General features: G+C 61.4%; 1 protein-coding gene across 14 annotated transcripts in view; it reads left to right on the top strand.

The window, feature by feature from the left end:
* Positions 1-18115, top strand: part of KCNH2 (potassium voltage-gated channel subfamily H member 2) — a 105558-nt gene that overhangs the window by 47343 nt on the left and 40100 nt on the right. For 13 of the 14 annotated variants that reach the window (XM_084620856.1, XM_084620860.1, XM_084620857.1 and 10 more), the window contains one exon: positions 2604-2818. In XM_084620856.1, coding sequence (XP_084476982.1) covers positions 2604-2818 — 215 coding nt within the window. Of the gene's footprint in view, positions 1-1117; positions 1253-2603; positions 2819-18115 lie in introns of those variants that run through there. The other variant, XM_084620852.1, reaches the window with a different exon arrangement.

Genomic DNA, 18115 nt, shown 5'->3' with positions numbered 1-18115 from the left:
ACTCTCAGCAAATTTGCGGATGATACTAAACTGGGAGGAGTGGTAGATACGCTGGAGGGGAGGGATAGGATACAGAAGGACCTAGACAAATTGGAGGATTGGGCCAAAAGAAATCTGATGAGGTTCAATAAGGATAAGTGCAGGGTCCTGCACTTAGGACGGAAGAACCCAATGCACAGCTACAGACTAGGGACCGAATGGCTAGGCAGCAGTTCTACGGAAAAGGACCTAGGGGTGACAGTGGACGAGAAGCTGGATATGAGTCAGCAGTGTGCCCTTGTTGCCAAGAAGGCCAATGGCATTTTGGGATGTATAAGTAGGGGCATAGCGAGCAGATCGAGGGACGTGATCGTTCCCCTCTATTCGACATTGGTGAGGCCTCATCTGGAGTACTGTGTCCAGTTTTGGGCCCCACACTTCAAGAAGGATGTGGATAAATTGGAGAGAGTCCAGCGAAGGGCAACAAAAATGATTAGGGATCTGGAACACATGAGTTATGAGGAGAGGCTGAGGGAGCTGGGATTGTTTAGCCTGCAGAAGAGAAGAATGAGGGGGGATTTGATTGCTGCTTTCAACTACCTGAAAGGGGGTTCCAAAGAGGATGGCTCTAGACTGTTCTCAATGGTAGCAGATGACAGAACGAGGAGTAATGGTCTCAAGTTGCAGTGGGGGAGGTTTAGATTGGATATTAGGAAAAACTTTTTCACTAAGAGGGTGGTGAAACACTGGAATGCGTTACCTAGGGAGGTGGTAGAATCTCCTTCCTTAGAGGTTTTTAAGGTCAGGCTTGACAAAGCCCTGGCTGGGATGATTTAACTGGGAATTGGTCCTGCTTGGAGCAGGGGGTTGGACTAGATGACCTCCTGAGGTCCCTTCCAACCCTGATATTCTATGATTCTATGATTCTATGACTTATGAGGAGAGGCTGAGGGAACTGGGATTGTTTAGCTCCATGTCCCCAGCCAGCCCCAAACTGAAACTCCCTCCAGCCCATCCTCCTCTGGGCTTTGTCCCTTTCCGGGCGGGGAGGTCACCTGATTCCTTTGTTCTCCAACCCTTTAGCTCTCACCTGGCAGGGGGGAAGGGCCAGGCCATCAGCTGCCAGGAAACAGGGTGTCGGCCATTCTCTGTGTCCAGACCCCTGCACACACCTGCCCTCTAGAGCTCTGCAATGATCATACACCCTTACCCCACCACCTAGAGACTTAAGAACTGCAGAGGGGAAACTGAGGCACCCACACAGTATTCAGAGGTAACATTAAGAACAGTCCCTTCTTCTTCACAAACTCCAGGTGTGATCTGACCTTCATGATTTCCCTCCTGTACACCTGAGGAATATTTTTACACTCTTCTATCCGGAGGAGTATAGCAGGGACAGCAGTTACCTGTTCAGCCCCTGCCCCGTTATTGCGTTGGGGACCATGCTATTAACTGGCTGGGGACAGATGGACTCCCATGGGGAGGGGCCTCCCCGTCTCCCTCCGCCAGGACCCTGGCCCCCGGGGAGTAGGGCTATAGCCCCCAGACCCCAACGGGAAAAGCTTGACAGCTACTCAGCACATGTCCACTGGCACAGCTCCCCATCCAGAGCCCAGCCCAGCCCCCACAGCCTGCCTCTTGCCCCTCAGCTGCACATCCAGCCCTGGGGCTCCAGCACGGGGTCAGTCCTGCCAAGATCCAGCCCCGGGGCGCTGGTACGGGTCTGTCCTGCCCACACCCAGCCCCAAGGCACCAGTACGGGTCTGTCCTGCCCACACCCAGCCCTGGGGTGCCAGCACAGGGCCTGTTCTGCTCACACCGAGCCCCAGGGGAGTTGGCACAGGGTCAGTCCCGCCCACACCGAGCCCTGGGACACTGGCATGGGGTCAGTCCCGCCCACACCGAGCCCCAGGGGAGCTGGCATGGTGTCAGTCCCGCCCACACCGAGCCCTGGGACACTGGCACGGTGTCAGTCCTGCCCACACCGAGCCCTGGGACACTGGCACGGTGTCAGTCCCGCCCACACCGAGCCCTGGGACACTGGCACGGTGTCAGTCCTGCCCACACCGAGCCCCAGGGGAGCTGGCACGGGGTCAGTCCCGCCCACACCGAGCCCTGGGACACTGGCACGGTGTCAGTCCCGCCCACACCGAGCCCTGGGACACTGGCACGGTGTCAGTCCCGCCCACACCGAGCCCTGGGACACTGGCACGGGGTCAGTCCCGCCCACACCGAGCCCTGGGACACTGGCATGGGGTCAGTCCCGCCTACACCGAGCCCCAGGGGAGCTGGTACGGGGTCAGTCCCGCCCACACCGAGCCCCAGGGGAGCTGGCACGGGGTCAGTCCCGCCCACACCGAGCCCTGGGACACTGGCACGGGGTCAGTCCCGCCCACACCGAGCCCCAGGGGAGCTGGCACGGGGTCAGTCCCGCCCACACCGAGACCCAGGGGAGCTGGCACGGGGTAGTCCTGCCAAGACTGAGCGCTGGGACACTGGCATGGGGCCCGTCTATGCCAGTGTCTCCTTGTTTCTCAGGCCGTTCCCAGATCTGCTGCCTTGTGCAGAGGAGCTGGGCCCTGTGTGCCAGGCTGCCCCCGACCGTCGCGTCCTCTTGTCCTCAGGGGCCATGAACAACCTGCGCAGCAGCCTGCTGAACTCCACCTCCGACTCAGACCTGATGCGCTACCGCACCATCAGCAGGATCCCGCAGATCACACTCAACTTCGTGGACTTCAAGGCCGAGGCCTTCCTGACGTCGCCGTCCAGCGAGCGGGAGATCATCGCGCCCACCAAGCTGAAGGACCGGACGCACAACGTCACCGAGAAGGTCACCCAGGTGAGGCCCACTGGGGGTGCTTCCTGCCGGGAGCGGGGAGAGCGGTGAGGCCCACTGGGGCCCTGCCGGGGGCGGCTGTGATGGCAGGCTGAGTGGGGCTGAGTTCTGGGGCACACGGTGGGACAGGCTGACGCTAGCTGGGCTGGCCTCCACACAGCAGCCTTGCCGGGAGGCTGGGGGGCAGGGACTGCCAAGCCAGTGGGTGCTGGGGCAGTGCAGGAGGCTGCCCGGCGGGCTCCCAGTGGGGCATTTGCCTCGTGATATGCGGCTGCCCGAGGGCTGGCTCCCGTCTCTAGCTCGGGTGATGTGCTGCTGTGCTGTGCCTGCCCAGGGCTGGCATGGGCCCATAGCAGCGGCTGCTCTGCTGGAGGAACAGGGCAGCGAGGTGCCTGGCAGAGGACAGCCGGGGAGCCGAATGGCCTCCCTGGGGCCTGGCTGGGCAGGGTATGCCAGGGGACTGGGCTCAGACTCGGTTTGCCTGGTGCTCAGCAAGTTCCATGCACATCCCCTGCCTGCCCTGGGGCTGGGATCCAGGGTGTGATGCACAGGCCTGTGGGGTCACGAAGACCTCCCAGCGACCCCCCAGCTCAGCCGTTCCAGTTTGGGGCTGGGCACGGGGCTGTGGGTTGGGCGATGGCGACCTCCTCTGCCTTCCAGAATACAGAGCCCATGGGGTGTGAGAGGGGGCTGCTGAGTGCTCGACCTGGGGACAGGGGGCTGCGTCTGGTGGGGGGAGGGGTGCCTCGGTTTGGGAGGGGGAGGTGGCTGGGCCCTGGGGCAGAGCTGCAAGGGCAGGTGTGTGTGGCTGGGAGCCAGAGCAGTGTCTGCAGCCACCTCCTCAGGCCTTGGCTGAGCCAGGCCTGGGCAGCGACCCAAAGAGATGCAGATGCAGTGGACCGCGGGCCAGGGGCTGAGTCAATGCTGGCCGCAATGCCCCAAGACAGCACTAGGGGGCGCTGGGCCGCAGGGAGTGGGGCGGGGGCTCGGCAGGGGGCGGGGGCTGCAGGGAGCAGGATGGGGGCTCAGCAGGGGGTGCTGGGGAGTGGGGCGGGGGATCGGCAGGGGGCGCTGGGCTGCGGGGAGCGGTGCGGGGGCTCAGCTGGGGGCGCTGGGCTGCAGGAAGCGGGGCGGGGGCTCGGCAGGGGGCGGGGGCTGCAGGGAGCGGGATGGGGGCTCGGCAGGGGGCGGGGACTGCAGGGAGCAGGATGGGGGCTCGGCAGGGGGCGCTGGGCTGCAGGGAGCGGGATGGGGGCTCGGCAGGGGGCGGGGGCTGCAGGAAGCGGTGCCGGGGCTCGGCAGGGGGCGTTGGGCCACGGGGAGCGGGGTGGGGGCCCTGGGGGGGCGCTCTCAGGTGGCAGTCAGTGCTGGCCCCAGCGTGGTTCCCTGTGGACTGCGGGCAGACAGGGGCTCTGTGTGTGTCTCGTCCTCTGGGGGGCAAACCGTTGGCCTGGTTTTACCGTTAAAACCCTGGCGAAGGAAGGAAGCGTTGTGGGTGCGGCAGGCGCTGTGGGCCGAGGCCGCGTGGGGCGTCGGGGAGAAGCTATGACTGCACCTGCTGCTCATCGGGCTGGCACACGGCTCCTCAGGGAGGGAGCATGGACAGCGCGGCGGGGGAGCCCCCGGAGAGGGGCATGGAGGGGCCAGCATGCCCCAACATGCGTGTGCACACGCTGAGCGACACAGCAACAGACACGTGTGCTCCCACACGCCTGGCGTCACACGCAGCCACACACGTGTCTGCACATGCCCCCACATGAGGACCCCCCCAGAGCTAGCCCTGCTCCTGGGCACAGCCAGGGCCAGGTGCCTCTGGGGAAGGTGGCGAGCCCCCAGGCACCGGGGCGCTGCGGCAGGGCCCTGTATGCGCCCGTGGGGACCCCAGTGTTCCCAGCAGTGCCCTTGGGCAGTGGGCTCTCGCAGCCTGCCCTGGCGCTCCAGGGGAGGGCATGCTCCCCACAGGGCTATGCCGGGCAGGCCCCCCCCAGCACCCTCAACCCCTCCCCCCGCACCACATGGGCTCCTTCCCCTCCAGCTGCTAAGGAGCGAAGCAGCCCCAGGGCCTTGGCAGTGACATTAATCCCTGCGCTGCTGCTGGCGGCCCGGTAATCCCCTCCCCCTCTCGCTGGCGCTCACCGCCAGGCGCCAGCCATTGCACCGGGTAGGGCAAGAACAGTTATGGGCACCGTGGGGTGACTGGGCTTGTGTGGCTTGGCCATGCCCATCTCGGGACGCAGCACTGGACTGCAGGAGGCACAGCATGGCCTGGTGTGGTTGCATTTCAGTGGTAGGGGCTCGCATGCTGCAGCCTGGGACGTGCTTCAGGCCAGCCAGGGGCCTGGCAGAGCTGGGCAGTCATCCAGAGACATGGCACAGGGAGCCTCACATACTGGGAGCAGCGGGCAGCGGCCAGGCCAGGCCTGGGGGAGCAGAAGGCGGCAGCCGGGAGCAAGGTCTAGGGCAGCAGTGGGCAGCACGTGGGGCAGGGTGGAGGTGGCCTGGGGAGATGGGTGCCGGGCAGGGTGGGTGGAGCCGGGTGCCGGGCAGGGTGGGTGGAGCCGGGTGCTGGGCAGGGCAGAGGGATCCAGATGCCAGGCAGGGAGCTGGGTGCCAGGCAGGGCGGGGGGAGCCGGGTGCCAGGCAGGGCAGAGGGAGCCGGGTGCCGGGCAGGGCAGAGGGAGCCAGATGGCAGGCAGGGTGGGGGGAGCCAGGCAGGGCAGAGGGAGCCGGGTGCCGGGCGCCGGGCAGGGCCGAGGGAGCCAGATGCCAGGCAGGGTGGGGGGAGCCAGGCAGGGCAGAGGGAGCCGGGTGCCGGGCAGGGCAGAGGGAGCCAGATGGCAGGCAGGGTGGGGGGAGCCAGGCAGGGCAGAGGGAGCCGGGCGCCGGGCAGGGCCGAGGGAGCCAGATGCCAGGCAGGGTGGGGGGAGCCAGGCAGGGCAGAGGGAGCCGGGTGCCGGGCAGGGCAGAGGGAGCCAGATGGCAGGCAGGGTGGGGGGAGCCAGGCAGGGCAGAGGGAGCTGGGTGCCGGGCAGGGCAGAGGGAGCCAGATGCCAGGCAGGGAGCTGGGTGCTAGGCAGGGCGGGGGGAGCCGGGTGTGGAGCACGGCAAAGCCCATGCGGAGCAGACGGTGCCGTGTGCAGGGCGGGGACGTTGTTGAGAGGACGCCGCGAGCGGCTTTGCAGCAGCTCTAACTCCCGGCACAGGGAGCAGGGCGGGCGGGCGGGTGGGGTGTGGGCACGGGGCTCCCAGACAGAGCCGTGAATCCAGCCCTCCGTCCGCCTCCCTCTGCCTGCAGCACTCGCTCAAGGTCACCGTGCTCTCGGACTAGCCACCGGGCCTGGCACACAGGGGAGGGTGCTGGCCTGGGCTGGACCCAGGGATGCCCGCTCTGCTACGGGGGGGCAGCAGTGGGTGGGCTGGGATCCCCTTGCGCCTACAGCTGGGCTCACTCCATGTGTGTCTAGCCACGGCCCCTCTGGTGGGCTAGGGCACGGAGTGACCACGGAGAGCTGCGTGGCACCGGCCTGGCTCCCGGCATGCCGCCGGGGTGTCCACCAGAGCCCACCAGCAGCTGGGGAGGGGCTGAGGCATGTGGGTGGGCACTGGGGATCCAGAGCATTCACCACCCCCTGGGACGGGGGGCTGGTTACACAGGGCTCCCCCCCCAGTGCTGAGATCTGGCCCCTGGGGTGAGGCAGGGGGCTGGTTACACGGGAGCATGGGTATGGGAGAATGTCCCCACCCACAGGGTGCCCGTGGGGACCCACTCCGAACACTGGCCCTGCGGGGCGGGTGTGGTCTGCGGGGAGGCCCAAGGCCTGTGCCAGCATATGGGTGCTGCCGTGGGGGCAGTGATGGGTGACGGCGCCTGGCAGGGGGCTCTCTGGCCATTAGGGATGCGCGGCGTGTTCCTCGGCTGGGCTCTCCCGCCTGCCCCCGCACTCGCTGCCGGCTGCCAGGGACACTGTGAGCTGCCTGCTCCTGGCACCGGCGCAGGGTGAGTCAGCAGCGTCAGCAATGGTCAGGGCTGGGGCGGGGTCTTCTGGGCATCCCAGGGCACTCACCCCCTCCCCATGAGGGCTACAATGGAGGCAGGATGCCTGGGTTCCATCCCCAGCTCGGGTCGGGGGGTGGGAGTAGGGTCTAGTGGTTAGAGCAGGGGTGGGGGGGCTGGGAGTCAGGATGCCTGGGTTCCATCCCCAGCTTGGGGGGCGGGGAGTAGGGTCTGATGGTTAGAACAGGATTGGGGGCTGGGAGTCAGGATGCCTGGGTTCAGCTCTGGGAGGAGACCAGGGTGAATGATGGCACAGGAGGAGGTGGGGTGACTGGGAATCTGGACTCCTGGGTCCTCTTGGCAGCTCATTCTTTGCCTTGTTGGGTGACCTGGGGTGAGGCCCATCCCTTCTCGGTGCCTCAGTTTCCCATCAGCAGGAGAACTTGGGGTGGGGGCTCAGATGCTGTGACAGGCCTGGTGGGGAGGGGCAGCCAGCAGCCGGTGAGCCAGGGGGAAGGCAGGGGATGGGAAAGTGCAAGCCCCAATGCAGAGGGGGAGGGCGGGGGGGCAGGGCAGGCCCCTCCCCGTGGGTGGGCACAGGGGCGGGCAGGCCAGTGCTGTTCTTCCATCTGTCAGTGTGAGCAGAGAACCCAGCCGCGCTGCTTGGAGCTCCAGGCTGCCCCGGCTCAGGACCTGGCATGTGGTCGGGTGCTGGCAGCAGGATGGGACATGGAGGGGAATGGGGGTGTGAGCACACGATGTGGGGGGCCCAGATCTGAGAGCCCCCAGCACCTGCCATGTCCCAGGGCAGGAAGGACAGTGGCACGCAGCCCGAGGGCGACCACAAGCACGTCCGGGTGTGCCGCGCCGTCCGCATCTCCAGTCTGGTGGCACAGGAGGTAGGCAAGGTGGCATGAGGACGGGGAAGGGGCATGGGGACGGGGTAGGCAGGGACTGGGGAATGGGGGAGGGGCATGGTGAAGCTGGGGCAGGGGACAGGACAGGCAGGGACTGGGGCACAAGGACGGGGCAGGGGCTGGGGCACAGGGCAGGAGCCCGGGGACAGGACAGGCTGGGGCACGGGGTAGGGGCATGGGGACGGGGCAGGCAGGAGCTGGGGAATGGAGTAGAGGCATGGGGACGGGATGGCGGCTGGGGCGTAGGGAAGGGGCTGAGGGACAGGAGGGCAGGGCTGGGGGCTGGGGGCTTGGGCCAGTGGAGGGCCAGCACCCCTGGCCCTGGGGACCAGCAGTGTGGGGCTAGCAGGGCTGGGCTGGTGGGCCCCATGAAGCTCCGGGGATGGAGCTGCCATGGCGACAGGGGTTCTCTGGGGGGGGACAAACATCCTCCCCTCCCCCACATCCTACCCCAGATGGCTTGATCTAGATTTACAGCAGGCTGGACTGAGTGGCATTGGCTTTAGCACATAGCAGACAGGAGCGTTTTATACCCCAGAGCGCCCCCCCACAGTGCCCTCCCAGCCCTGCTCCCCTCCCCCTGCAAAGCCCTGCACCCCCGACCGCTCCTCCCAATTGCCCCCCAAGCCCTGTACCCCTCCCCCTGCAGAGCCCTGCACCCCTGACTGCTCCTCCCAACTGCCCCCCCACACCCTGCTCCCCTCCCCCTGCAGAGCCTGGCACCCCCTGACTACCCCTCCACACTGCCCCCTCAAGCCCTGCTCCCCACCCCCTGCTGAACCCTGCACCCCCTGACTACCCCTCCACACTGCCCCCTCAAGCCCTGCTCCCCACCCCCTGCTGAACCCTGCACCCCCTGACTGCTCCTCCCAACTGCCCCCCAAGGCCTGCTCCCCTCCCCCTGCAGAGCCCAGCACCCCCTGATACCCCAAGCTCTGCACCCCTCCCCCTCCTGAGCCCAGTATCCCCTGACTGCCCATCCCTGCTGCCCCCCAAAGCCCTGCACCCCTCCCCCTGCAAAGCCCGGCAACCCCTGACTGCCTCTCCCCACTGCCCCCCCCAAGTCCTGCTCCCCTCCCCCGGCAGAGCCCGGCACCCCCTGACCTCCCCTTCCCACTGCCCCCCGTAGGGGTGGGGTTGCCAGGGAGCAGGGTTTTGGTGTTAGAGGTGGCTGGACGTCACTGCGTCCTCCTGGTGCTGGGGATGGCGTGTGTCAAGGGAATGGCCTGGCCGTGACTTGGGGGGGTTGCTGGGTTCACATTTCAAAATCTGTGTCCCAGCAGGTGTTGTGTGGTCAGTGGTGTTCGGTACTGGTGTAACCATGGGTTACAGTGTCTCTGTGAGTGCTGGCTGCCCCGGCCGTTGGTGGTGGGCGTCTGTGTGCCCCTGGGTGCTGGGTGTCACTGGGGTGCTGGGTGTCTGTGCTTGGGGGTTCTGGCTGTCACAGCAGGTGTTGAGTATCTGTGCGCCCGCAGGTGCTGAGTGTCCCTGCGGGTGCTGAGTACCTGTGTGCCCGTGGGTCTGGGTCTCACTGCAGGTATTGGGTGTCTCTGTGCCCATGGGTGCTGGGTGTCACCATGGGTGTTGGGTATCTGTGTGCTCATGGGTGCTGGGTGTCTCTGTGGGTTTTGGGTATCTTTGTGCCCGTGAGTGCTGGGTGTCTCTGTGGGTGCTGCGTTATGTGACGGGGCAAGGTCAGATGGCTATCGGGAAAAGGTTGGAGACAGACATAGTAGTAGGGTGACCAGACAGCAAGTGTGAAAAATCAGGAAGGGAGTGGGGGCTAATAGGAGCCTATATAAGAAATATACCCCAAATTTGGGACTGTCCCTATAAAATCGGGACATCTGGTCACCCTATATATTAGCCCCAGGCTAAATAAATCCCTGTTACCAGGGTAAGCAAATGGCAGTTGCTTCAGGTCAATTAAGACACCTGGGTCCAACTAAGAGTCTTCCAGAAAGCAGTGAAGACAGCTAGGTTGATTGGGGCACCTGAAGCCAATCTGGGGTTGGCTGAAACTAGTAAAAAGCCTCCCAGTTAGTCAGGTGGGGGCGATGCTGGTTCTGGCAGGACCCAATGGAGAGTGCCAATTCAGGACAAACTGCTTAAAGCAGGGCAGTTACGGCCCAAGGCTGGGGTTTCTATGCTCACCAAGGCAAACCCAACCAGCCAGACAGAGAGGACTTTGGTCTCACCCCACTGGCTAATCACAAGTCACACAAGCGATTCCCTTAGACACCCTATTTTCCCAGTATCACCACCAGTGCCACTCGTTATGGGGACAGATGATTATGAAAACCAATCCCCCAGTAAAAGAAGAAAGGTTCTCTCGATCCCAAAGGACCAAGCCCCAGACCCCGGTCAATACACAAGTCAGATCTTACCCACAAATCACCCTGTCGCCAATCCTTTAGAATCTAAAATCTAAAGGTTTATTCATAAAAAGAAAAAGATAGAAATGAGAGCTAGAATGGGTTCAATGGAATCAATGACATACAGTCATGGCAAAGTTCTTGGTTCAGGCTTGTAGCAGTGATGGAATAAACGACGGGTTCAAATCAAGTCTCTGGAGAACATCCCCAGCTGGGATGGGTCATTGAGTCCTTTGTTCAGAGCTTCCATTTGTAGCCAAGTCCCTCCAGAGGTCGGAAGCAGGATTGAAGACCAGATGGAGAAGCTGCAGCAGCTGTTTATAGTCTCTTGCCATGTGGTTTCTGCTTTCTTTGTCCCAAGGACAAGCTGCCCATCCCTTGGCCTGGAAACACCTCAGAGTTCTGTCCATAGGCAGGGCCCTGCACACCTGGCTGAGTCCCAAGGTGTGTCTGCCTTCTCTCAGTGGGTCACTTGTGTAGCTGATGGTTCTGAATGCATCCGATGAAATGAGCTGTAGCTCACGAAAGCTCATGCTCAAATAAATTTGTTAGTCTCTAAGGTGCCACAAGTCCTCCTTTTCTTTTTGCGAATACAGACTAACACGGCTGTTACTCTGAAACCTACCAAGGGTTGCTGCTATTAGGGTCCCTGAGCTAGAACCCGGAGTAGAGGGTGGGCCTGGGCTCCCCCTTTTCCTCCCCCCCGCCCCCCGATGAATCACAGAGACTGTGAAGCAACAGAGACTGTGCAAAGGAGGGTTGCTTCTTCCCACCTCCCTTGCTGGCTTATGATGAAAATGGCTCAGTAGGCTGTGACCTTCACCCCAGAGGAAGAAGGGTTACATGGAAGGTCACAGTGAGTCTCTGAGGCTGGCAGAATCCGCCTGGAAGCATGGGACCCACTGAGAGAAGGTCGGAACTTTTCCAGAACTGGTTTTAGAAGTGGGATCATCGTTCACAGTGTGATGGAAGAAAGAGATTAAAAAAAAAAGGGCGCACTGGTGTTTTGGGGTTTTGTTTTGTACCATGATGGAGGAGGTGGTGCGAACTCTGCTGCAAGCCACGGTGCCCAGCAGGAGGCCACCCGGGTTCAGGAAATGGCGCAACAGGGGTGTATGCAGCTACAGCAGGAAACCAACCAATTATTAATGGGCCAGGTGACCCAAGATTGTGCCTTCTTGAGGGAGGTGGTGGACCAGCTGAAGATCCTCACCACCCAGGCCTGGGGGTCTGATGGGACGTGAACCCTGAAGGCCACTGGTTGTCTGCCAAAGATGACATCAGGAGATGATGTAGAGGCATATCGCCTCTCATTTGAAAGGAGCAGGAGCAGGAGCAGCCTGCCCCAGGAGCAGTGGGCCAGCATTCTCGCCCCTTTTTTGTGTGGAGAGGCCCAGAAGGCCTACTTTGACTTGCCTGCCACGGATGCCACTGACTATACCCATCTGAAGGCAGAGATCCTAGGACGATCAGGGGTAACAGCAGCGGTAAGGGCCCAGAGGTTCCATGAGAGGAAATACCAGGAGAACAAACCCCCGAGGTCCCAGCTATTCGACCTCATACACCTCACGCGGAAGTGGTTACAGCCCAAGGTGTGCAGGCTGGAGGAGATTTTGGAGACCCTGGTCATGGACCATTACCTGTGGGGACTGCCACCAGATCTCCGCAAATGGGTAGGCAAGAACAAACCGTCCACCTACGACGAGATGATCATGCTGGTAGAAGGACGGATGACAGCCAGGGAACTGACCCGACTACCCAAGGAAGGCCCGTTTCGAAGCAAGCACCCGACCCCAACCCTGGAAGGTTGGGCGGCCAAACCCCTGGGGAATCCTAGGTGGAAGAAGGTGGGGGGGACGAAAACCAGCGGGGACCCCAGAAGGAAGGGATCGGCCTGAGTGGGGGGAACCCCGGGACTAAACCACCTAACTCCTGTGATAGGGGAGTGAGTAGAAGCAAATCTAGATCTTATGCGTGTGGGGAGTGGGAACACATAGCAGCACAGTGTCCCAGCATCAAGGAGTCTATGCAATGTAATGGGGGATTGGGAGGTCCCATGCTCCCTTTTCCACCTTGCGGTCGTTGGGTGTCTGTGTGCCCATGGGTGCTGGGTGTCACTACATGTGTTGGGTATCTGTGTGCCTGCAGGTGGTGGGTGTCTCTGCGGATGGCGGGTATTTGTATGCCTGCATGTGTTGTGTGTCACTGTGGGTGGGGGGTATCTGTGCCCGTGGGTGCTGGCAGTCATTGTGGGTGTTGGGTATTTGGTCACGTAGGTGCTGGGTGTCACTGGGGGTGTTGGGTATCTGTGCCTGTGGGTGCTGGCTCTCATTATGGGTGTTGGGTATCTGTGCCCATGGGTGGAGGCTCTCATTGTGGGTGTTGGGTATTTGGTCACATGGGTGCTGGGTGTCACTGTGGGTGGTGGGTATCTGTGCCCATGGGTGCTGGGTGTCATTATGGGTGTTGGGTATCTGTGCCCATGGGTGGAGGCTCTCATTGTGGGTGTTGGGTATTTGGTCACATGGGTGCTGGGTGTCACTGTGGGTGGTGGGTATCTGTGCCCGTGGGTGCTGGGTGTCATTGTGGGTGGTGGGTATTTGGTCACGTAGGTGCTGGGTGTCACTGTGGGTGGTGGGTATCTGTACCCATGGGTGCTGGCTGTCATTGTGGTTGTTGGGTATTTGATCACATGGGTGCTGGCTCTCACTGTGGGTGTTGGGTATCTGTTCTCGTGGTTGTTGACTGTCACTTTGGGTGTTGGGTATCTGTGCCCATGGGTGCTGGCTCTAATTGTGGGTGTTGGGTATTTGGTCACATGGGTGCTGGGTGTCACTGAGGGTGGTGGGTATCTGTGGCCGTAGGTGCTGGGTGTCACTGCGGGTGTTGGGTATCTGTGCCTGTGGGTGCTGGCTCTCATTGTGGGTGTTGGGTATTTGGTCACATGGGTGCTGGGTATCACTGCGGGTGGTGGGTATCTGAGTTGAGGGGATTGGCTGCTGTGACGTGCCGGCAGTTGGTGTCACACAGGCTTTGGGTGATGTGGGAATTGGATGTTGGGTGCCGTATGACCTGGGTGTTTTCTCAGCAGATTGTTGTAACGTGGGCTTTTTGTATCCCTGCATTTGGGCTGTTCCTAAGCACCTAAGGAGTAGGGTCAGCACCCGTTTTGGGGTGTCTGTGTTGGATTTCTGGGTCTCACTGGGGTTTGGGCCATCATGGCTCTGCAGAGGCTGGGCTCCCATGGCACCATGGGCGCTGGGCATCTGGGTCACTGCGGGCATGAGCTATGTGGGTCGCAGCGGGTGTCAGGTATGTGGGTCACCGTGGGCATCAGCTGTGTGGGTCGCCGCGGGCGCTGGGCATCTGGGTCGCTGTGGGCAGCAGCTGTGTGGGTCGCTGCGGGCGATGGGTATGTTGATCGCCATGGGCGTCGAGTATGTGGGTCGCTGCGGGCGTCGGGTATCTGGGTCGTCGTGGCCATCAGCTACGTGGGCTGCCGTGGTCAGTAGGTATCTGGGTCGTCCTGAGCGTCAGGTATGTGGGTTGCTGTGGGCGTTGGGTATCTGGGTCTTCCTGAGCGTCAGGTATGTGGGTCACTGTGGGCGTTGGGTATCTGGGTCGTCCTGCGTGTCAGATTTGTGGGTCGCCACGGGTGTCCGGTATGTGGGTCGCCGCAGGCATCAGGTATGTGGGTCGCCGCGGGCACTGGTCTTGGGAAGTGTTGGGTACAGCAGAACCTCAGCGTTGCGAACACCTCGCGAACGGAGGTTGTTGGGAACTCTGAACACAATGTTGTGGTTCTTTCCGACGTTTCCAGCTGAATGGTGACTTCACGCAGCTTTGGAGCTTTACTGTGTAGACAGAAATGCTGCTTTTAACTGTGACAAAGCGGGACTGTTCTTAATGTTTCCTCTGAATAGTGTGGGGGTGCCTCAGTTCTTAAGTATCTAGGTCGTGGGGTAAGGGTGTATGATCATTGCAGAGCCCTAGAGGGCAGGGGTGTGCAGGGGTCTGGACACAGAGAATGGCCGACACCCTGTTTCCTGGCCACTGATGGCCTGGGCCCTTCTCCCCTGCAAGGTGAGAGCTAAACAGTTGGAGAAAAAAGGAATCAGGTGACCTCCTGGCTCGGGGAAAGGGACAGAGCTCAGAGGAGGAGGGGCTGGAGGGAGTTTCAGTTTGGGGCTGGCTGGGACATGGAGTGAAAGGCAGACATGGTTGTCTGGCTCCCTGCCCCCCAAAATGGACCCGGCTGAGGGGTCCTGTTCTCTGCATCTACAAGCTCTGTGTTAGACCATGTTCCTGTCATCTAATAAACCTTCTGTTTTACTGGCTGGCTGAGAGTCACGTCTGACTGCGGAGTTGGGGGGCAGGACCCTCTGGCTTCCCCAGGACCCCGCCTGGGCGGACTCGCTGTGGGAAGCGCACGGAGGGGCAGAGGAGGCTGAATGCTCCGAGGTCAGACCCAGGAAGGTGGGAGCCGGGTGAGCTGTGTGTCCTGCAGACAGGCTGCTCACAGGAAGGCGACTTCCCCAGAGTCCTGCCTGGCTTTGTAGGGAGCAGATCCAGAGCATCGCCCGGGGACTCCATGACATTAACCAGCTTCATTTCAACGAAACAAGCCCAGAAACAGTTTCCTTCATTTGTCAATTCTTAAAAAATCTTTCTGGTCGTTCACGTTTCAGACTGTACTGGGTGTGCTTTTCTTTATGTCTGTCACAGGGTCCCAAGCTGGGTGCTCTGGGACCGCTCACCCTGAAGTCAGAGCGCACTCGCTCAGAGCGCACTCTCACCATGGCAAGCTTCAGCGTCTCCTGGGTCTGACCTCAGAGCGATCAGCCCCCTGTTCACCCCGTGAGCTCCCCGCACCTGGGGAGCCTCACATGCCCCAAAGGGCCCAGCCCCACACTCCGCAGCCAGCTGTGACTCCCAGCCAGCGTGTGACACAGACAGGTTATTAGTCGTAGAACAGCTTGTCAGCACAGGGAACAGAAGTTACAGCCAAGTCCATCTTGGCGGGGCGGGGGGGGGGGCGGATCCAGAGCCCTGGGCTTTTCCCCTGAGTCCCAAACCAGACTGACCCCTTCCATCTGCCTGGCCTGTCACACCCAGCTTCCCCATCTCAGGACTTTGTCTCTTTCTCAGGGAAAACAGGTTACCTGGTCTCTTTGTTCTCCAACACCGGGCCAGATCATCAGATGTCAGGATACAGTGTCAGCCTGGCAGGCAGTCAGCATCACACCTGCCCTCTAGGGGTCTCTGCAATGATCACACACCCTTATCCCACCACCTAGACACTTGAATAACACAGAGGGAAAACTGAGGCACACACAGTATTCGGAGAAAACATCAGGAACATTCCCACTTCCTCACACTTAGCTGCTGCCTGATTGTGAACTGCTGGTGCCAAGTGAGGTGTGTGGTTAACGGGTCAGTTTGTAACTCTGAGGTTCTACTCACTGTATCTGGGTCGCAGAGGTTGTTGGTATCTGGATTGCTGTGGGTGCTGGGGCATGGAGGGTGTTGGGTATCCAACATGCCATGGGCTTTGGGTCACCTCATCTGTGCTGCTCCGCGGCGGGTGTTTGATGGCAGCAGGGTTGGGTGGTGCTGTGCGTGTGTGTTAGTGTGGCTGTTAGGTGTGTGTATCAGTGATACAGCGCTAGCCGCCGGCCCAGAGACCCACCTGCCGATACAGTTTCATGTCAATACAATGCCCTGTTGTGGGCAGGATGAGCTCAGCACGGGTTGCCAAGGGGTGAGAGGAAATGGAGCCCTTGGCTGGCTGTCAGGACCTTGTCTGTATATGCAGGTCCGGGGACATGAACGGTGATATGGTGCTACACCGGCTCTGCGAGGGGCATGTCCGCAAGCCCAGAGCTCCCAGCCCGAAGCCTGGCTCCCCTGCCTGGGTGCTGGCACTGCTCCTGGGCACCTCTGCAGGTGAGCGGTGGCTCCTGGACTGAGAATGCTGTGTGTGTCTGTGTGCGCGTGGGGTCGCTGTGTGTATCGGGAAGCGGTGTTGCGGTGTCTGTGTGTACGTGGGGTTGTTGTGTTTATCGGGAGTGGGAGTTGCAGGGCCTGTATATGTGTCGGGGTGATGTCAAGGATCACTGCATGCATCTGAGGGTGGGGGTGTTGCAGTTTCTGTATGTGGGTGACATCAAGGATCATTGTGTATCTGGAGGGGTTGTTGCAAAGTGTACGTTGTGTTAGGGTGTGTTGCCCTGTCTGTGTGTGTGTCGGGGTGATGTCAAGGATCAGTGTGTGTATCGGGAGGGGTTGTTGCCGTGTCTGTGTGTGTGTCAGGGTGATGTCAAGGATCAGTGTGTGTATCTGGATGGGTTGTTGCCGTGTCTGTGTGTGTGTCAGGGTGATGTCAAGGATCAGTGTGTGTATCTGGAGGGGGTGTTGCCCTGTCTGTTTGTGTGTCGGGGTGATGTCAAGGATCACTGTGGGTAACGGGAGGGGTTGTTGCCGTGTCTGTGTGTGTGTCGGGGTGATGTCAAGGATCAGTGTGTGTATCGGGAGGGGTTGTTGCCATGTCTGTGTGTCTGTGGGGTGATGTCAAGGATCAGTGTGTGTATCTGGAGGGGGTGTTGCCCTGTCTGTGTGTGTGTCGGAGTGATGTCAAGGATCACTGTGGGTAACGGGAGGGGTTGTTGCCGTGTCTGTGTGTGTGTCGGGGTGATTCAAGGATCAGTGTATGTATCGGGAGGGGTTGTTGCCGTGTCTGTGTGTGTGTCAGGGTGATGTCAAGGATCAGTGTGTGTATCTGGAGGGGGTGTTGCCCTGTCTGTTTGTGTGTCGGGGTGATGTCAAGGATCAGTGTGTGTATCGGGAGGGGTTGTTGCCGTGTCTGTGTGTGTGTCGGGGTGATGTCAAGGATCACTGTGTGTATCGGGAGGGGTTGTTGCCATGTCTGTGTGTGTGTCGGGGTGATGCCAAGGATCACTGTGGGTATCAGGAGGGGTTGTTGCCATGTCTGTGTGTGTGTCGGGGTGATGTCAAGGATCACTGTGGGTAACGGGAGGGGTTGTTGCCATGTCTGTGTGTGTGTCGGGGTGATGTCAAGGATCAGTGTGGGTAACGGGAGGGGTTGTTGCCATGTCTGTGTGTGTGTCGGGGTGATGTCAAGGATCACTGTGGGTAACGGGAGGGGTTGTTGCTGTGGGGCACAGCGGAGTGGGCTGGGGAGCTGGTGCCGTGGAAAGGGCAGGGAGGTGTTTGAGTGACTCTGCCAGAGTCCCCTCAGACCAGGGCAGGCTGGCTTGCAGTGGCCAAAGTGAGCTGGGGCACCCAAGTGACTAGGAGTGACTTGGGCACTGCCTATCCTGGAGGAGGAGTGTCCCCTCTGCCCAGCCGAGGCTGCCAGCTCGCTCCTACTCCCCTGCCAGCCCCAGAGCTCCCCGGCCTGGCCTGAGGCCCCGTGCCCACTCCCCGCCCTGGCCTAGGTGCCCTGAATGGAGGCTCTGGAGCTCGGCCTGGCTGGGGGGCTGGATGCTCTCTGTGCAGCCCTCTGGATTCTGGGGCAACCAGGAGCTGGGCTGGTCCCTGGTGCAAGTGAGTGCAGCCCCCAAGCTGCTCCGCAGGTACCCATGGCTCAGCCCCCTCCGTAGACAATGGGGCTGCGCTGGCTCCCCGGGGCCCGTGCTGCCAGAGGAACGAGCGTGGGAATTGGGGCAGGTGTCCAGGCCATGTCACCTGCTCTGGGGTGGGTGAGGAGTGGCCAGAGCTCACAGCAGTAGGCCCTGGTGTGCGAGGGCGGGGCGGGAAGTGGCTGGCGGGGGTGCCGTTCTCCGTGTGGGCAGCGGGTGGCAGGAGCTGGGGGGGTGCAGTAACCCAGACCTGAGGGGATGGGGCAGGGGGAGTTACAATGAGACCACACCCCCGTGGGGGATGCTGATTCTCAGCCCCAGGAGATGGAGGGGGCACTGCCCACTGGGGATCCAGCACCTGCCCACATCCCGCCTGCCCTGCCCGGGGGGTAGTGGTGCCCACAGTCGAGCCT

Source organism: Lepidochelys olivacea, assembly GCF_965140295.1.
Source record: "Lepidochelys olivacea isolate rLepOli2 genome assembly, chromosome: 2".
Taxonomy (NCBI): Eukaryota; Metazoa; Chordata; order Testudines; family Cheloniidae; genus Lepidochelys; species Lepidochelys olivacea.
The sequence above is the reverse complement of the archived record's forward strand: the minus strand, read 5'-3'. Positions and strand labels throughout refer to the sequence as shown.